Source organism: Lepidochelys olivacea (assembly GCF_965140295.1).
Source record: "Lepidochelys olivacea isolate rLepOli2 genome assembly, chromosome: 2".
In the NCBI taxonomy this organism is placed as follows: Eukaryota; Metazoa; Chordata; order Testudines; family Cheloniidae; genus Lepidochelys; species Lepidochelys olivacea.
Genome location: NC_140412.1, coordinates 243,022,934 through 243,040,843, shown reverse-complemented (window position 1 = coordinate 243,040,843; position 17,910 = coordinate 243,022,934). Strand labels below are relative to the sequence as shown.

At 38.4% G+C, this 17,910-nt stretch overlaps 1 protein-coding gene across 13 annotated transcripts in view; it reads left to right on the top strand.

Moving 5' to 3' along the window:
• The window catches only part of PARD3 (par-3 family cell polarity regulator), a 658,792-nt gene that overhangs the window by 222,341 nt on the left and 418,541 nt on the right, over positions 1-17,910 (top strand). For all 13 annotated transcript variants that reach the window (XM_084618459.1, XM_084618465.1, XM_084618467.1 and 10 more), the window contains exon 3: positions 12,598-12,778. In XM_084618459.1, coding sequence (XP_084474585.1) covers positions 12,598-12,778 — 181 coding nt within the window. The remainder of the gene's footprint in view (positions 1-12,597; positions 12,779-17,910) is intronic.

Sequence of the window (17,910 nt, the reverse complement as noted above, 5' to 3'; positions counted from 1 at the left end):
AGTATGTCCTGAGTCTCAAACAAAGGGGGCTGCTTTTACAAAATGAGTAGCTTTAGTCACAGACTCGTTTGTATTTGATGAAGATGAGGAAAATAACAAGTATAGCATTATACTCTGTTTCCAAAGTGAGATCCAACAAGAACTCCCACCAATTAAAATCATAACATTAGCATTGGAGCTTTGAACGCAGAACTCTAGCCATTTGGTGCAATGAATTCCCACCCTTTTCAGTGGGAGCACCATGCATCAAGTGCTATGGAATTTAACCTTTTGATTCCATTTAAAGGGACATCATTAATTAAAGAGCAAACTTCTCTCCAAATTTATTGTTACAAGTAACATCTAAGGCAAACTAAAATGGAAAGAGAGGAGTGATTTAAAAAAAATACTTTTCTCTCTTTTTGCAGTTTTACTTTTGCATCTTTTTTATCTGTTGGTTTTAGTCCTTCACAGAGGACCTGGGAAGGGAAAAACATTGTAAAAATCCAGAAAATATGGTTTTAAATCCACAAAACTGGCTGGAGGATTTAGAGGCAAGTATGGTACCTGAAACTACTTTTAACTCTGATTTTGGAAGCAGAGTAGATTGTGTTTTGATAGTGCTCCTCTAATTTGTCCTAATGAAATACACTAGAAGAAATAAATATCCACATAAATATCAAAAGCAATGCTAAATCTAATATTAAACATATTTTACTTTAAACTCATGTTCTGAGATTTAAAATAATACAAAGGGCCTAAGGGTCTTACTCTGACAATCTGCAAAGTAGTGAGGCCCCTGAGAATAAGATGAGATACAGATTTGCAAGTGAATCACAAAGGCTAGTAGACAAAGTTATTTGTATCTTCAGAGGGCATTTGTGTATCTAGCCAGTAGGAGTAGGAATGACTTATAGTTAGACCTCCAAAGGGTTTTCCTTTTGGAGAATTAATGTGCATCATAGTTTTTGAGTACCACTTTATTTAAATTTCTTATATGTAATGCACAAAAATACTAATATGAAGTGACCATCTAATGGGAGAAGTTAGACTTTAAAATATGATTCTCATACTCTATATTTTGCGTTGTCCAAACTTTCATTTGAACTCTAAGAATTCAATTTAAAATATGTGAAATAGTGTTGGAATTAGCATTGCATTACAATGGCATTTTCAGTGTTATCCAGCATGGTCTTTGTGACTTCATGGAAACTGACATTGAGGAAATAGGATAGGTAAAAGCTGATTCTTTGTTGAAGTTACTAAGTGCTTTTTTTTTTTTTTTGTGTATAGTAATTTGTTTGAAATTTAAATTGAGCCTTTCCTTTCAAAGTATTAGGCTTCTCTTTAGTTGTGTGTGTGTATGTATGTAGTATAAATATTACCTAGAGTGTCTCTTAGATGCTTCTGCTTTTTGCCATTTGATTAATTTTTGTAGGTTTATGGGCAGTAAAGCATCATTGGCTAAAATGTCACTTTTTTTTTGCTGTATTTTTACTCTTACCAGTTCATTGAAACAGTAGTTATATTTGAATGGGTTTTTAACGAAGCACGGAGAGACTCAAAGAATGATTAAGTATTTAGGACTGTCACTGTACCATTAAAGTCAGTTCAGTCATCAGAAAGCTTACAAATTGATTTTATAGTTACTTTTCTTAGTGTCTAAATAATAATTGGTTACTATCTCATTAAACACACACCTAAATTTCATATTGCTCCTATGTTCATTGTACATTTGTCATTCACAGATAATGCAAAACTTGATTATCCTCAAATTTTAATTTGATTTTTGATATTTGAAGTACCAATAGTTGTAATTAATATTTTATCCTATTAAATAGGTACTTTTTAGACCAGTATCTTAGAAACTTTTTCATGGTATGAAGAATGCTTTGCTTACACAGTATCACCAATTCTGCCCTATTCTCATTTAAATAATTACAAAAATCTGTTTCTCTCCTATTCCAGTCTGACTAGGTAATTCATACATGCAGTGAAGGGATTGCTTTTCCGACTCATAGTAGAGGCTTGCTTACAACTGCATAACTGTCTGAAAAACGTGTCTCATTAGGAAAGAATGCCAGTGATCCTCTTATGTGGATCTGCTGTCGTACGTCTACAGCTTTTTTCCCCTCAGGCTTTCTGCACACGTACTACAACGGGTATATATCAAGGCTCTCAGTCATTGAACTCTCCCACATTAGTAGATCAGGCAAGTAGCTAGGAGGCACATGCAGAAAGAGAGGTTTGCTTATTGCTTATTAGATAGTCCTTGCAGCAGCTCTTTGTCAGTGATTTTTAAGGAAATTACTCATTAAAACGTTCCTTGTTTGGATGAATACTTTTCACAGGATCCTTTAGATTTCAGAATCTGATATGGGACAGGATCAAAATCTCTCTCTCCAAGGTCCAAAGTTTCCCCTGGATCTAAGCATAAATAAGCATAAATCCCAGCAGGTGATGAACACAAGCTGAAAGGTGTTGGGCACTGCCACTTTCCACTGTCTCCACTGGGAGTTAAGGACACTGCATAACTCTCAAGCGGTCTCAGAAACTTGTGTTCTTGGACTCATGGCATTTTTGTGCTTGTCAGTGTATCTTTCAGAAGTTCTAGCTTTCCCTGTTGGTTTCCTCTGTCTTTAAAGAATGCTGACATTATCAAGATATTGAAAACAGTACTGTATTAATACATGTATGTTTGATTAATATCTGAGTGAGTAATTCCTCCCTGTCATTGAGGGGATAGAGCTAACCAGCAAGATGTAGATGCTAGGTGAACTCTTGAGTGGGTAAACAGGAATTTTTGAGGGAGTTCCATTTAGGTATGGCTCTATACCAGACAGCGGATATGGATGATGAGGGAACAACTGCTGTGACCTGCCTTAGATGTGCTGTTTACCTTTCTGCAGGAAGACGGAAGATATTTCTGGTAAATGAAATGCAAGCTGGTGGCTATACTGGAGAAGATATATGGTTTATAAGTGCAAGTTTCAATGCTGTATAGCATCTGAGAAGATGAAGACTTCTTGGGCAAACAGATTTGGAAATTGTTACTGCAGACCCCACAAGGGGAGAGAGAAACAATGAGAGAGAGAGAGAGTAGAAACTAAAAGAGCAACTGGCGATTGGGAGCAAGAGGCCAAAGAGAATGAGGAGGCATTCAACCCAACAAAAATGCAGGATATTACTGAAAGGTTGGATGGGATTATGAAGTTGCCTGTGAAGTGATAATACATATTGAAACCAATGACATGGCATCATGTGAAACCACACAGTTTATAGAAGTCTTTAGAAAGAGAACTGAAGAAGAGGCAAGCCCAAGTTATCTTCACAGAAATCCTTCTGGTCCATGAGCGACAGAAGGTACATGGTAGAAATACTGGAGGGGAGCCATTGGCTGTGCATCTGTTGTAAAGCTGCAGGTTTTGCTTTCATGGAACACTGGGACACATTCCAGTGGAAGAGGGGCTGTACAAACAGGATGGCTTGCATCGCACTTGTAGGTGGCTAATCTTCTTGGTTGGAGACTAGCTTGATCAGCGAGATAGCGTTAAACTAGCAGTGCCAGGAGATGGTGCTAAGAAGTCAAATGTGAACAAATTGAGCCAATGTGGCAAAATATGTGAAGAGAAGTTTTAAAGTTGTTTATATACCAATGCTAGGAGTCTGGGTAACAATCAAGAGAAATTGGAAATTTTCATCAACAAGAAGTAGTATGATATAAATGGCATTACTGAAACCTGGTGGGAGATTTGCATGATTGGAATGTTAAAGTCACTGGTTATAACCTATCTAGGAAAGGCAGAGTGAGTAAAAGAGTTGGGGGGTGGCACTATACATTAGAGACAACATTACTTGTTTTAGAGTTATTGCTAATTCAGAACCACAGGATCTTGCATACCTATGGATTAATATGATAACTAAATAGCCTGGTTGGGAGGGGGTTACTGATGGTGGTGGGTTGGTTATAGGTCACCGAATCAGATCAGAGAACAGCATGAGTTACTCTTTAAGCACCTATCTGTAAAGTCTGGGAAGAATGGGTGGTGGTGTGGAGGACTTCAGTTTGGGAGAGACATGCTGGAGATCTCATGCAGCAGAAGTAAATCATTAGTGTTTCTTAAAAAAAGGCACATGTGCGCGTGCACACCTCCCCACCCCCCGAACTATAGATGGTAATTTTCTAACACAAAAGGTATTGTACCCAACATGAGAGCTCTATTTTAGACCTCATTGTGATGACTAAAGATGAATTAATCACTGGACTGAAAGTTGATGGTTGCCTAGGGATTAGCGATCATGACTTGATTACATTTAATACAGACAAACAGAGGACAATCCAACCAGAAATATCTGGTGCTTGGTGCTTCAAAAGGGCTAATTTCCAAAAGCTGAGGAAACTGGAGGGATAGCCCAGTGGTTTGAGCATTGGCCTGCTAAACCCAGGGTTGTGAATTCAATCCTTGAGGGGGCCATTTAGGGATCTGGAGCAAAAATTGGGGATTCGTCCTGCTTTGAGCAGGGAGTTGGACTAGATGACCTCCTGAGGTCCCTTCCAACCCTGATAATCTATGATGAGAAAAATTGACTGGGTGGAAAAATGTAGACAGAAACATGGGAATGGTAATTGGAAACTCTTTAAAAAAAATTTGTAAGATGGACCAAAAAACACAGTTAAGAGGACAACTTTAGCAAAAAAGCCCATCTTGGTTCAGAAGTTAAGTAATTCCTTATGTGGTAAGAAAGAATGATATGCTTGTATCACTTGAGGATGTTGAAGTACTTTTCAGTCCATTAGCAACTGAGGAAGACATTAAAATATATCTTCTAGGGACAAACATTTTAAAATCAGAAGACTTGGGTAACTTTGCCTAGCAGTGCTAAAGGAAGAGGAGATCTCTGTCCTGCTGATGATCATTTTTAATACATTTTGAAATTTAATACCAGGAAATTTCCAGAAGACAGAGGGCTAATGTGCCAATTTAAAAAAAAAAAGGGGGGGTGGGGTGGGGGGCAAGTGAGATGATCCAGGCAACTATAGTTAGCTTGACTTTAGTCCTGGGCAAAATAATGGAAAAGCTGATATGGGACTTAATTGATAAGAATTAAAAAACAGGAATATTAATAATATCAGTCAACATGGTCGTAAGGAATATAGGTCTTGTCAGAGAAACCTGATTGCATTCTTTGGTGAGAAATTTGGTTGTTTAAAGGTAACATGGCATTTGACTTAGTTCTTCCAACGTTGTAATTAAAATATTACCACTACACTGTATTAATAAAGCACATGTTAAATGGATTAAAAGTTGCTTATCTCAAAAAGTAGTTATGTGAGGGGAATAATCATTGAATGGGGTGTTTCTAGTGGGTTCCATAGGGATTGGTATTAGGTCCGACACAATTCAACAGTTTTTATCAATGATCTGGAAGTAACAATAAAATAATTGCTGATAAAACTTGTGGATGACACACAGATTGACAGGATAGTAAATAATGAAGAGAATGGGTTGTCGTACAGAGATTTGGATTGCTTGGTATGCTCGGCCAATTCAAACGAAATGCATTTTAATACAGCTAAACGACAAGTTATACATCTAGAAACAGTGAATGAAGAATGGGGGACTTTATCCTGGAAAGCAGTGATTCTGAAGGGGACTTACTGGTCATAGTAGATAAGCAACTAACATGAGTTCTGTTATATAAATTTCAATAGAATATATGCTCTGAAAGAGTCCCAATGGTGTTAACGTGACCATGCCCGTGTCCAACATTAAACAGTGTTAAATAAGGTTCATGGTTTGGTAGACAGAGACCTTAGCTTGGTTAATTTCATGGCAAACACATCATTAAAAATATTTTTATTAAAGGTACAGAAAATAGGGAAGCAAAGCATTTGAAATGTGACATATTATCGCTGTGTAAACTTGAAAGCACATCTGTCTCTCCAGCAGAAGTTGGTCCATTAAAAGATTGCCTCACCCACCTTCTCTCTCGTTGTTTGACAGTCTCTTAGATGGTAATAATTGCCCTTTTGGAGAGAAGAAGAGGTTAGTTGAAATAGGCTGAAGCTGTGGTGGTTGTTACCGTCGAGTCCTGTTTTGTAATGACACGCACACTCACAAAGGGAAAGAAAAGAACAACAAAGGCAGAAAATGCAGCTTCTGTTTCTGTGTTGACTTTCACTTGCAATCTCACTGTTGTGGAAAAACAGGACCAGCACATGGTTTTATTAGCCTCTTTGGGACCTGGCAAACTTGTATTAATATCGGGCTATTTAGGGCATTTTTTTTTTCTGCCTTTCTGGTCATAGGTTTACAGAAGTATTGCAAAATATATCCTCATGGCTGGCTAAGCCAGACTCTTAGTCGACATAAGAAAAAAGGAGAGGGATAAGATAGAGGGAAAAATAAGGTGATGGTCAGGATTTAACAAAAGCAGGTGAAGGTGGCAATGTCATCTGGATCTCTCTCTTTGTGCCAGTCTGGCATCTCTGAGGATTAGGGTGATAAAGGCCTGATGGAATCACAGTAGATTCTGTGTCCCAGAAGATGGTGGGGATGGCAGCCAGGATGGTGAAGCTCACTGCAGTGGTTGTTGGCAGACATCTTCTTTTTTCTGGCTTTTTTCTCCCAGAAGTCTTTTCTTTTGAGGACCTTAAAAGGGAACGATGGGCAGAATAGCCCATCCTCATTATTTTGCTCACCAATTAGGCCTTCACTGTGTACTGAACTCTGATAGCTATTTTTAAAATGTGATGATCTTTATTTAAATGCTTTTTGCACATTACATGGAATCCAATTATATATGTGCCAACACCTTGCTTTTCTAAAATATTACATTGTCTGTAATTCAACATTAAATTACTTGGATTTCTGTATTTAGCTCTTAGGTTTTAGTTTAAAAAAATATATAGTTATTTGACCAGCAGAATATTTCTGTTACTGGAATTGAAAGATTTGTTCATGATACAATCTGATTTTAGAATATTTGGATCTAGATTTAAACGTGCTGTTAATAAGACAACAGTTGAAACAAATATATATGCACACCGACATATGCACAAACTGTGAGCCAGATTCTTAGCTGCTGTAAGTTGGAGATGTGCCTTTGACTTTAATGGAGCAATGCTAGTTTACACCAGCTGAGGATCTGGCTTAATATTTAAAATTTACCTATTGCTGTTTCCATAGTGTAATTTGCAATACACACGTCAACCTGAGTTAAGACTGTCACTTAGCTAAATTAGAGATGGTGATAACCCAGTGGTTTCTTGATGCCAGATTTCATTCCTGTCTGTCAGTTTATCAGTTCATTGATAGAGTGGTCCAAGAGTTCAGTCACTGTGCCCTGCAAACCCTGGGTGATTAGATCTAATTCATGCCACTAATCAGGAACTTCGCTCTTCACCTCTGAGGGAATCAAGAAGACCTGGGGAAGAACTTTTGAGCTCTCTGCCTGGTTGTAATGTCCTACCTGTGGGCTGGGGTTTACAAAGGAGGCGAAGGGTATGTCTACACTGCAAAGAAAAACCTGTAGTTGACCCATGCAAGCTGACTCAGGCTCTTGGGGCTCCAGCCATAAGGACAGAAGCTGCTTGCATGATCTTTTTCTCAGAGTTAATGAGGAGCAATATGGTCCAGAACTGGAAGTCCAACAGAGAGATGGTCGCCCTGATGTTGAACTATCAGAAGTTGCCATTGGCCCCAAAAAGCTCCAGAAAGTTATTGCACAGTGTTTTGTTAACAGCCTGCACCCTCCAAAATTATTAGCCAATTCTGTTAAATTCTTTCTTAGAAAAGTTAATGATGATGTCTTCTCAGAATTTATTCAACAGAATTTTGAAGCATGTTCCTAGGTGGTGATGTCTAAGAAAAGAAGCTCCTCTTCATTCTCCATCTTCTTTTTTCTGCTGGACAGTAAAAGCCTGTCATGATTCCACACTTTTACCATTGTAGATAAGGCTGATAAAAGCTGGTCTTGTAATCTTTCCCAGATGCTGTGTCAGATGAATAATGCATGTTTGGCCTCAAAGTGTAGCTGGCATCCCAGGCTGCTTCTTGCAGGACATCTGTACATCTAATATATATATAAACATGTAATGAAAGCATGGGTTCCCAGAGAACACAGGTTAAATTATTGTTGTGCATACCGGGGATTCATGGGCACAAAAATGGTTTCTCCATCCTTAATGAATAGGTCCTGAAGCCCTAGGTGTGTGAAGTCTGATGAATGGACAGCTTTCTCGAAGATAACGTTGAGCTGGTTGTTTGTCAAGAGTGTTTTTCATGCAAAAACAGTGGCTCAGGAGTGGACAAATGTAAGAGGAGCTCATTGGTTTAACGGAGCACATCTCTTCTACTCTGTGCTCCTACAACCTCACCATTGCCCTAACACCAGTTTTGGAAGGTCTGAATCCACTCATTGCAAGTCCCCCGGAGCTGAAGACTTTCTAGACTATCATTAGAGAGCATGATATTGATGATAATCTTATAAAATTACTAATGTGTTCTACAGTAAATGTACAAAATGCTGCAGCAGGGTAAGCCTGATGTGTTGAACCACAAACCATTACTGTAGAATAAGAAAATGAAGTTATCAGGATCTCAGAACTGGAATATGGCTTATATTTTTTTCCCAGTAGTGTGTAGAAATGTTATAACTCGATGTGTTTTTCGATGGAATTGAAAACTTATGAAGGAAGTTTGGTGCTGTCAGAATTGGTGAATAACTGCTGAGATGTGCAGGGACCAAAGGGGAAACTTGAAATGGGAAATGCTAATTTTCAGGGCTTGTACAGTTAGTATAGTCTTTAGGTTACAGACTGACTAGTTGGAATACAGAGATACCTGGAGGCAACTTACAGTAAAAGATATTATCATGCCAGAAATCGAAGAACATTTGTCAGCTAGCTTGAAAGGAACAAAATGTAATTTTGGGACACAGTTTTATACACATTCTGTAGGGGAAAAAACAGTTTGTGTCCCTTCGAGAAATTTTTAAATGTATTTTTCATGTCCTGATGCTGTAAGACTATTCTTCCCACTCCTCAGTGTCATAGTCAATAGAAGCCTGCAAATTTACACTCCCAGGTTGAGCCATTGTGAATTACTGAATTTTGTAAATTCATGTATCAGCTAAAAATAAGTAAATAACATTGAGGATAAAAATCACAAAACGTGCTTACAAGTATCAGTTTCCATTAGTTATGATGCTTCACAGAGTACCAAAAATGTGCTTTTGGTATATTTATGAAGACACTGAAGTCTTAGTAATAATTCGGGCTGTGAAGTGATTAAAAAATTAATCGTGATTATTTGCATGATTTAAAACATTAATCATGATTAATTACACTGGTAAACAATAGAATACCACTTATTTAAATATTTTTGAATGTTTTCTACATTTTCAAATATATTGATTTCAGTTACAACAGAGAATACAAAGTGTACAGTGCTCACTTTCTATTTATTTCTAATTACAAATATTTGCACTATAAAAACCAAAAGAAATAGTATTTTTCAGTTCACTAATAAAAGTACTGCAGTGCAATCTCTTTATCAGGAAAGTTGAACTTCCAAATGTAGCATTATGTAAAAAAACCAGCGTTCAAAAACAAAACAATATAAATCTTTAGAGACTACAAGTCCAATCAGTCCTCCTACTTGTTCAGCCAATCGCTCAACAAGTTTGTTTACATTTGCAGGACATAATACTGCCCGTTAATTGTTTACAATGTCACCTGAAAGTGAGAACAGGGGTTCACATGGCACTGTTGTAGCTGGCATCGCAAGAATTTATGCAACAGATATTTGCATGCCAGAAACGCTAAAGATTCATATGTCCGTTCATGCTTCAACCACCATTCCAGAGGACATGTATCCATGCTGATGATGGGTTCTGCTTGATAACGATCTAAAGCACTGCAGACTGATGCATGTTCATTTTCATCATCTGAGTCAGGTGCCACCTGCAGAAGGTTGATTTTCCTTTTTGTTGGTTCAGGTTCTGTAGTTTCCACATCAGATTGTTGCTCTTTTAAGACTTCTGAAAGCATGCTCCACACCTCATCCCGCTCAGATTTTAGAAGGCACTTCAGATTCTTAAACCTTGGGTCAAGTGCTGTAGTTATCTTTAGAAATTTCACACTGGTATCTTTGCATTTTATCGAATCTGCTGTGACAGTGTTCTTAAAACGAACAACATATGCTGGGTCATCATCCGAGACTGCTATAACATGAAATGTATGGCAGAATGTGGGTAAAAAAGAGCAGGAGACATACAATTCTCCCCCAAGGAGTTCAGTCACTAAGTAATTGTAGCATTATTTTTTTAATGAGCATCATCAGCATGGAAGCATGTCCTCTGGAATGGTGGCCAAAGCATGAAGGGGCATATGAATGTTTAGCATATCTGGCACATAAATACCTTGCAATGCCAGCTACAAAAGTACCATGCAAATACGTGTTCCCACTTTCAAGTGATATTGTAAATAAGAAGGGGCCAGCATTATTTCCTGTAAATGTAAACAGACTTGTTTCTCTTAGTGATTGGCTGAACAAAAAGTAGGACTGGATGGACTTGTAGGCTGTAAAGATATACATAACTGAACTCAAAAACAAAGTCATGTAAAAAAAATTTCTTTTTGAAGTTGCACTTTCACGGTAGATTGCACTACAGTACTTGTGGGAGGTGAATTGAAAAATACGATTTCTTTTATCATTTTTACAGTGCAAATATTTGTAATAAAAATATAAAGTGAGCACTGTACACCTTGTATTCTGTGTTGTAATTGAAACCGATATATTTAAAAATACAGAAAAACGTCCAAAATATTTAATAAATTTCAATTGGTATTCTACTGTTTGCGATTAAAACTGTGCTTAATCAGGATTACTTTTTTTGTGTTAATCATGTGAGTTAACTGTGATTAATTGACAGTCCTAGTAATAATTTGAAGAGGAAACCTCTCTGCAGCCTTCATATACCTTTGGTGTGAAGGGAAGATATATTTTGTGTGTGATTTCATGAATTGAGAAAGAGAAATATATTAGTTGTCTGCTATCACAGTTCTGTTCTTATTTTGGTCCCTGCCTTTCAAATTCACCTGGAAAAAGTACTGAGCTTCTACCCACCACGTCATTCTTACTCTTTTGCCCATGACGCCAGATACTATAGTGAGGGGCACATTGGATGTGCCTGAGAGATTTTCTTCCTCTGCAACAGTTAAAGGGACATTGACAACCTTTAAATCTAGTCATTTAAAAAAAAAGTGTTAAAAGTTGTTTCAGATACCTTGAGATCCCAAGTTTTCTGGTTTCAAAATCACATATTCTAATGTCTATAAGTATTTTTCTTGCCCCTGTTTTATCAAGGTACCACACAAACAACAATGAAACTAACTGTGCAAATGATGTCCATTCACAAATAAAACAAACTGGAAAAACTAAAGAAAATATATATTTTTTATAATCTCTTTTGATTGTGGTAATTTTAGGTCTTAGAATAATAGTAGGTAAACAATTTTCAAAGAGAAATCTGATTTTATGTTGTCTGTGTCCCTTCAACCTCTAGCTTGGACAGTCGGAGGCAATACTTTCTTGGAAGTGCTTGTTAGATGTTGCATTACAAAGCAGTTTAGAGTTGCACGAGAGTACTGGTAAACAACATAATCTTCCTCCTTGAAGTTCTCAGCTTTAAACTTGAGTTCATATGGAACCTGCCTTTTGTTTTTAAAATGGTTCACTGAAGCTGACAAAACTGGATAGATAATTTTCATTCCAAATAAATGTGGCATGTATTTCTTATGGAAAAATATCTAACACTCATTTAAATATATAATTTTTTTCTCTGTGTTGCAGTGAGAATAGATTTAGGGAATTTGTCTCCCTTTAATTAAAGTGACTTGTATAAATCTTTATCAAGCTCTAAATGCAACTGTTTTTATATTTTATGCCAACCTTTGGAAATCCTCCTTCGTGCAAAGACAGAAGTATCTCTGGGGAGTTGGTTAATGAAATTCTGCTGGAGATGCACACAACTCATATTGTATTAAAATACATAATGTGCAGTATTTAATAACAATTAAAACATTTTAGGATGGCTCCATACATTCCATATCCTTCATTACATACACTAGTATTTCTTGATGTGTATACTTTCTCGTCAGACACATTTATTTAATAATGCTGTCTGTTGTTACTTACCATTATACTTTCAGGGCACATTCTACCCTCTGGGTACAGGAGAGTACAAATTGTGCCCCTTTGCATCTACAAGAGGTGATGCTGATTTATTCACTGCAAGATAGGGCCAAAGGCATCTCCCAGGGGGTTGCCAGAGAAAGGAACCTTTTTTTTTACAGATGTGACTCCATCCTGGTCAGCCTGTCCTTTCTCAGCCCAGTCCTGCTCATTTTATGGGGTGTGTTATTTGGCACTGAGCCTGTATGACCGTACCACATTCCTGGTGGACTTGCCATTGGTAGGTACGAGGACAACCCATGGAGTGACTTGGCCCTCACCTATTTAGGTGGTTAAAGAAGGGATAATGTAGTGCTGATTTACAATGGCACATTTATGTTGCTGTCTTTTTAACAATAGATTACATTGGCTTTCACAGCTCGTAGCCATATTTGATGAACAAGATCCACATCATGGTGGTGATGGCACCAGCGCTAGCTCGACGGGCACTCAAAGTCCAGAGATTTTTGGCAGTGAACTTGGCTCCAACTCTGTGTCAGCCTTTCAGCCTTATCAAGCAACAAGTGAAATTGAGGTCACACCTTCAGTTCTTCGTGCAAGTAAGTAAAAACTCTCATTGCCTCTGCACATTTCATCTTAATTTACGAGGATGCCAGCTTCTGTTATCCGTTACTGCTGTTGGGAATATGATTCATTATCTGTCCTGATCAAAAGCTGATTAAAGTTCAGAATCTGGGTAAATGTTTGGTGCATGCAAGCAAATAAACCTCTCCATTTTAATAAATTGGATATAGGCGGCTTTAAACAGCAATAAGCTCTTTTTGTCTCTCTCCAGTTTTAAATTGCATAAACACAGAAAATTACAGCAAAATCTCCAAGTGAAGTTGCTGTGTGTGTAGTTTCCAGTTTGCCAGTTTTGATTTATATAATGAAGATGAAAGGGGTAAAAAGGAACTATAAACAGCAGTAGGTGCACTCTCCCCCAAATCTGGGAATGCAGGTATGTTACTCTTACCACCCTTCAGCTGAAACACCTGGTGATGCATATAGTAAAATCCTCTTTTTATAAACCGTCGGAAAAGTCTTTTATTTTGTTTATTTCAAAACTGGGAGTGTTATGTGTTCAAGACTGTAAACTCAGTCAGGCAGGAACTACATTTATCTTTGTGTTTGTACAGCAATTAGCACAATGTGGTCATGATTCTACTGGGGTCTCTGTGCACTATTATATTATAAATAGTAAAAATTTGGGGGGGCTCTCCTTTTTTTGGGTGTTGGCTTAGTCTTAAGTTATAACACAAAAAAAATCAAAAAAACAAACAAAACAAAACAAAAAACTAGAAAGATGGTAATTAATATACCCTCCCCAGGAGCCACCAGCATTCTCCCCCCCCCCCATTTATTTATTTAATTTACATTCGTCCTCCTAATCTGTGTGCAGGGAAGATGTTGGGAATATTACTTAACTCAAAATAGTTTGCACAAGGGTTATACTTCATCTTACTTAGACATCTGATATATAATATAGAGATTCCCTTGTGGAAAACTCATGTAGAATTCAATATTAATAAAGCACATAGATTTCTGTAAAAATGGAATGGCTTTTTTTTTAAAAGAAGAAATACCTTTTAAAAACTTTGTGTAAATCAACAGAGAATATTTTTCCATTGATTTTTTGAACTATCATGTAAAATTTTAAGCAAAATATAATTTTTTTCATAAAATTGATTTTAAAAAAGCCTCTAGAAAAGTTTGTTTTTTTCTATTAGGATTTTTTTCTAAAGGATTTATCTGTAAGAATTGTCTGTATCAAGTATGTGGGAATAACATTTTAAAGTAAGCTGCAGTCTCACTAGTTGGAATTGTGGTGCAGCTCTTTTAAAATACACCTTAAGCTTCTGTAAATAACCCAAAATAGCTTAGGGAAGGAGTATGGTCAAGTGGCTAAAGGAGAAATATGTGTACTTGTGTTTTACTCCCAGCTGTACTACTGACTGACTTTGCATTTATTCAATGGAAATATAGCATTGCCAAATGCACACCCCAGTTGTTGGCCTGAGCCCTGCAAGTAGCAGTGTCCTCTGGAGTTCCCAACTGTAGGCAAACATTAATGAATGTTTTCTGTGTTGATGCCCCCTTAGGGTGGGTGTATGGTGTGTTTTCAGGGGTGTGCTCAGGAATTTAAATTTGTCCTATTTTGGGGGGCACATGCCCCCCAGGAACTCACTGCCCCCCCCCCCCTACAACCAGCTTGGGAGGAGCTCACTGGCCCTGCTCCCCACCTGGTCTCAGGAGGAGCTCAATCTTCACTCCCTCTACCTGGACCCAGCCCCAGCAGGAGCTCGATCTTTCCTCTCTCAATCGGGCCCTGGGCCCAAGCTCGATCTTCCCTCCTTTCACCCTGACCCGGCAGGAACTCAGCCTTTCCTGCTTTGGTGGTCCTGGGTCAGAGAGGTTCTGTGCCTCTGACGACGACGTTCATGTCCCCCCATTGTGCACTCTGCTGTGTGTTGTTAGTATTCCAGGGCATCTACACAGTGATTATTGTATCAAGGCTACTGTGACACATTGGACAAGGCACTCCACTTCAGTTGATTATTCTATAAAATGTATATGATGATACACAAGTAGCTCACAAACATGTTGAAGGATACGCAGTGACTGTAAAGTGCTTTGAGATCCCATGATAAAAAGGTGCTAGACAAGGGCAAAGTATTATTATAACACTTATGAAATGTAGCATCTTGAAGTGCTTTTGTGAACGCATGCAAAAATAAAATGGGTGAAATATTTTGGCATAAATATGTTAATACCAATCAGAGATGTTCCATTTACTCTTTAGAATGTATTTCTTTGTATGTTGGCAATGAGATGCATTTTGTGTTATAAAGAGTTCCAGCCCATGGCATAGAAGCCAATCCAATAACATTATCCGATATTAGACATACCTATTTCAAGTATTTTATTTGAATACATGTTGAAAATAGAAATAATATGCCTCTTGTATTTTCTTTTTAACTTGTGAAGGGAAGCATAGAATACAAATGGTATTTACAGGATTTAACATAATCATGTTCTTACTGTGTAACTTCTATTCAGTATATAAAACCCTTCTAGTTTTGTGGTAGATGCAGATCCTGATTATTACATGTTGACAAGGTCATATATCTATTAATTGGATTGGAGATGGGATACAAAATTGCTATAATTATTGTAATTTTCTAGTTAATTGCAGGGTTGGCAGTGAATATTTTACTTCTAACAGATGAAAAACAGTGTTCTGGCTGCAATTGTTTTATAGCATTTTCGACATTTTGTTTTACATCTCTGGGGCTTTTTTGCCCACAAGCTGGGCTGTGTTTCTCAGGGGTTCAGTTGCAAAGTGTTGCTGTCCCCATCTTCTACCGTTCACCTGGATGCAAGTGGTATATAGTGGTCTCTGTTCTGAGGCAGTGTCTACGCTGGGGATTAAGGGCCTGCTGAGATTTTCATCTCTTTGTTCTGGTTGCCATGTTACCCATTTTGTTTATAAGTCACACCACCAATCCTCCCTCAGAAAGGAAAAAAGGTGAGATGGATAAGGTCCAGCTGGACTGTCATCTTCCCCAGGCACAAACACATAACCATATACTGTGCACATATGGGGGTGGCTCAAATTGGATCTTTCCACCTAAATGTGAAAATGAGAATAATGCTGGGCAATACTGTGAAAGCATCAGCCATCCATAGAAGTGCTTACTACAGTTACATTTCTTATTCTAGCCCATTCTCCTTGTATTATTATTATTTATAGTAAGCTAAACTTCCTGTTGCTGTATTTCATCAGTTGTTGAGCTGGATTTTTTTATAACCATACACAACACAACATGTTTTGTATCTGCGTGCGCCTGTTTGCTTCTGAGAGGAGGTTGGAAGCTCACTGCAGAAGACTGTTAAAACAGACTGATGTTTATTCCCTGCTGAAATATAAACTGGAGGCGCAGGTGAAAATTGCCAAACCTAATGAGCAATTTGGCAGATAAGACAGGATGTCAGGCAGTGACAGTTCAGCAGCGGGTGCGCTGTCTGTGAACCAAGTTGTTTGCTTCACAGTACTGCATTTAAATACCATAAATAAATTCCCTTTTAAGCTACTTCCAATGTTGTTAGTCCTTTACTTTGTATTGTTCTCCTTTAAAATATTGTATTTATATTTTTAATTTATAATTATATTTACTTAAATAACCAACAGGTGTGAAAATGTGTTCCAAACTTCATTTTGAATATTTCAGTAGCTACAGTAGAGGGAATAATCCCCCCTGCACCATATTAGCTGTATTTGAAAATCAATATAGTGAAGGAAGTATTAAAATACAGTAGTAAAATGAAAGTAATCACATGGTTCATGACACTGCATTTTGTGTGCTATCATCTTTACAGTGAAACATTTAGCAGTACATTGCACCCTTTTCAGCATGTTGTGCCTTAAATCCTCCTATATTCTAAAGAAGAAGTCTTTTTCACTCTGTACCTAAAATTTCTCACCTGATGCTTGGCTATTCTTAGTACTAGTCCATAAGACATGGTGGCATTCATTAAGATGACTGTGTGTGTCAGAAAACTCCCCCTTTTTTCAGTTTTCAGGAGGAGTTTTTGTGTATTCATATTGATGGTTTCTTAACCATTACAGACTGGCCACCTGCATGGAACATTGACCTGGTGAGCCAGTGAAATTTTAAAGAGCATGCACTTCCAGGGCCATTCCCTGTTGCCATTTTTTCCACTCCACAAGAGCCTCAGTGGGTATGTCTACAGTGGAATTAAACACCAGCAGCTGGTCTGTGTCAGTAGGCTTGGGCTGTAAAATTGCAGTGTAGACCTTCGGGCTCAATCTGGAACCAGGGGTCTTGAGATCCTATGATGGGGGAGCCCCGCGAGCCCAAGTCAGCTGACGTGGATCAGCCATGAGTGTTTAACTGCAGTGTAGACATGCCTAGAGAGGACTCTGCCTTCCCAGGCCCTCTCATCCCCACACATCATTGAAACAATCGTCTTACCCTCAGATATTTTGTACATACTTATTTGAACTTTCTGCTCTTTAAGGTGGCTTCTTTTACCCATCCGAGTGTGTTCTTTTTCCCTATGCAATGTCAGCCAAGCTACCTTGTATACCGTGCAGGTCCATGCCACCTTCAGGGAACAACTCATAAGACTTCTTTCTTCGAATGCTTGCTCATGTCCAGTCTATAGTAGGTGTGTGCGCTCGCCACATGCATTGGTGCCGGACGTTGTCCCCTTAGCAGTATCCATAAGGGACCGACTTTGGTGCCCTCTGGAGTGGCGCCCGCATGGTGCAGTATAAGGGGCGCTGCTGGCTCCCCCCGACCCTCAGTTCCTTCTTGCCGCCAGTGACGGTGCTGGAACATCTGCTGCTTCAGCTAGTGTTGTTTCGTTCTCTGTTCTTGCAAACTTTGAAAATGTGTAAAATAGTTATATATAATGAGTAGTTTCTCAGTTAAACCCTTAGTAGTAGTTCTCAACTCTTCGTTAGTCCCGAACGGGACTCAGCTGGGGGACGGGGCATGCCCCAGTCCCCAGGCTTTAAGCCCTGCGATCACTGCAAACTACCTATGGCCATCAGCGAGCCGCATGCCAGCTGCCTAAGGTGCTTAGGTGAGGGGCACATAAGTGACAAGTGCTGTATCTGCAAGTCCCTTAAACATAGGACGAAGAAGGAGCGCGATATCCATCT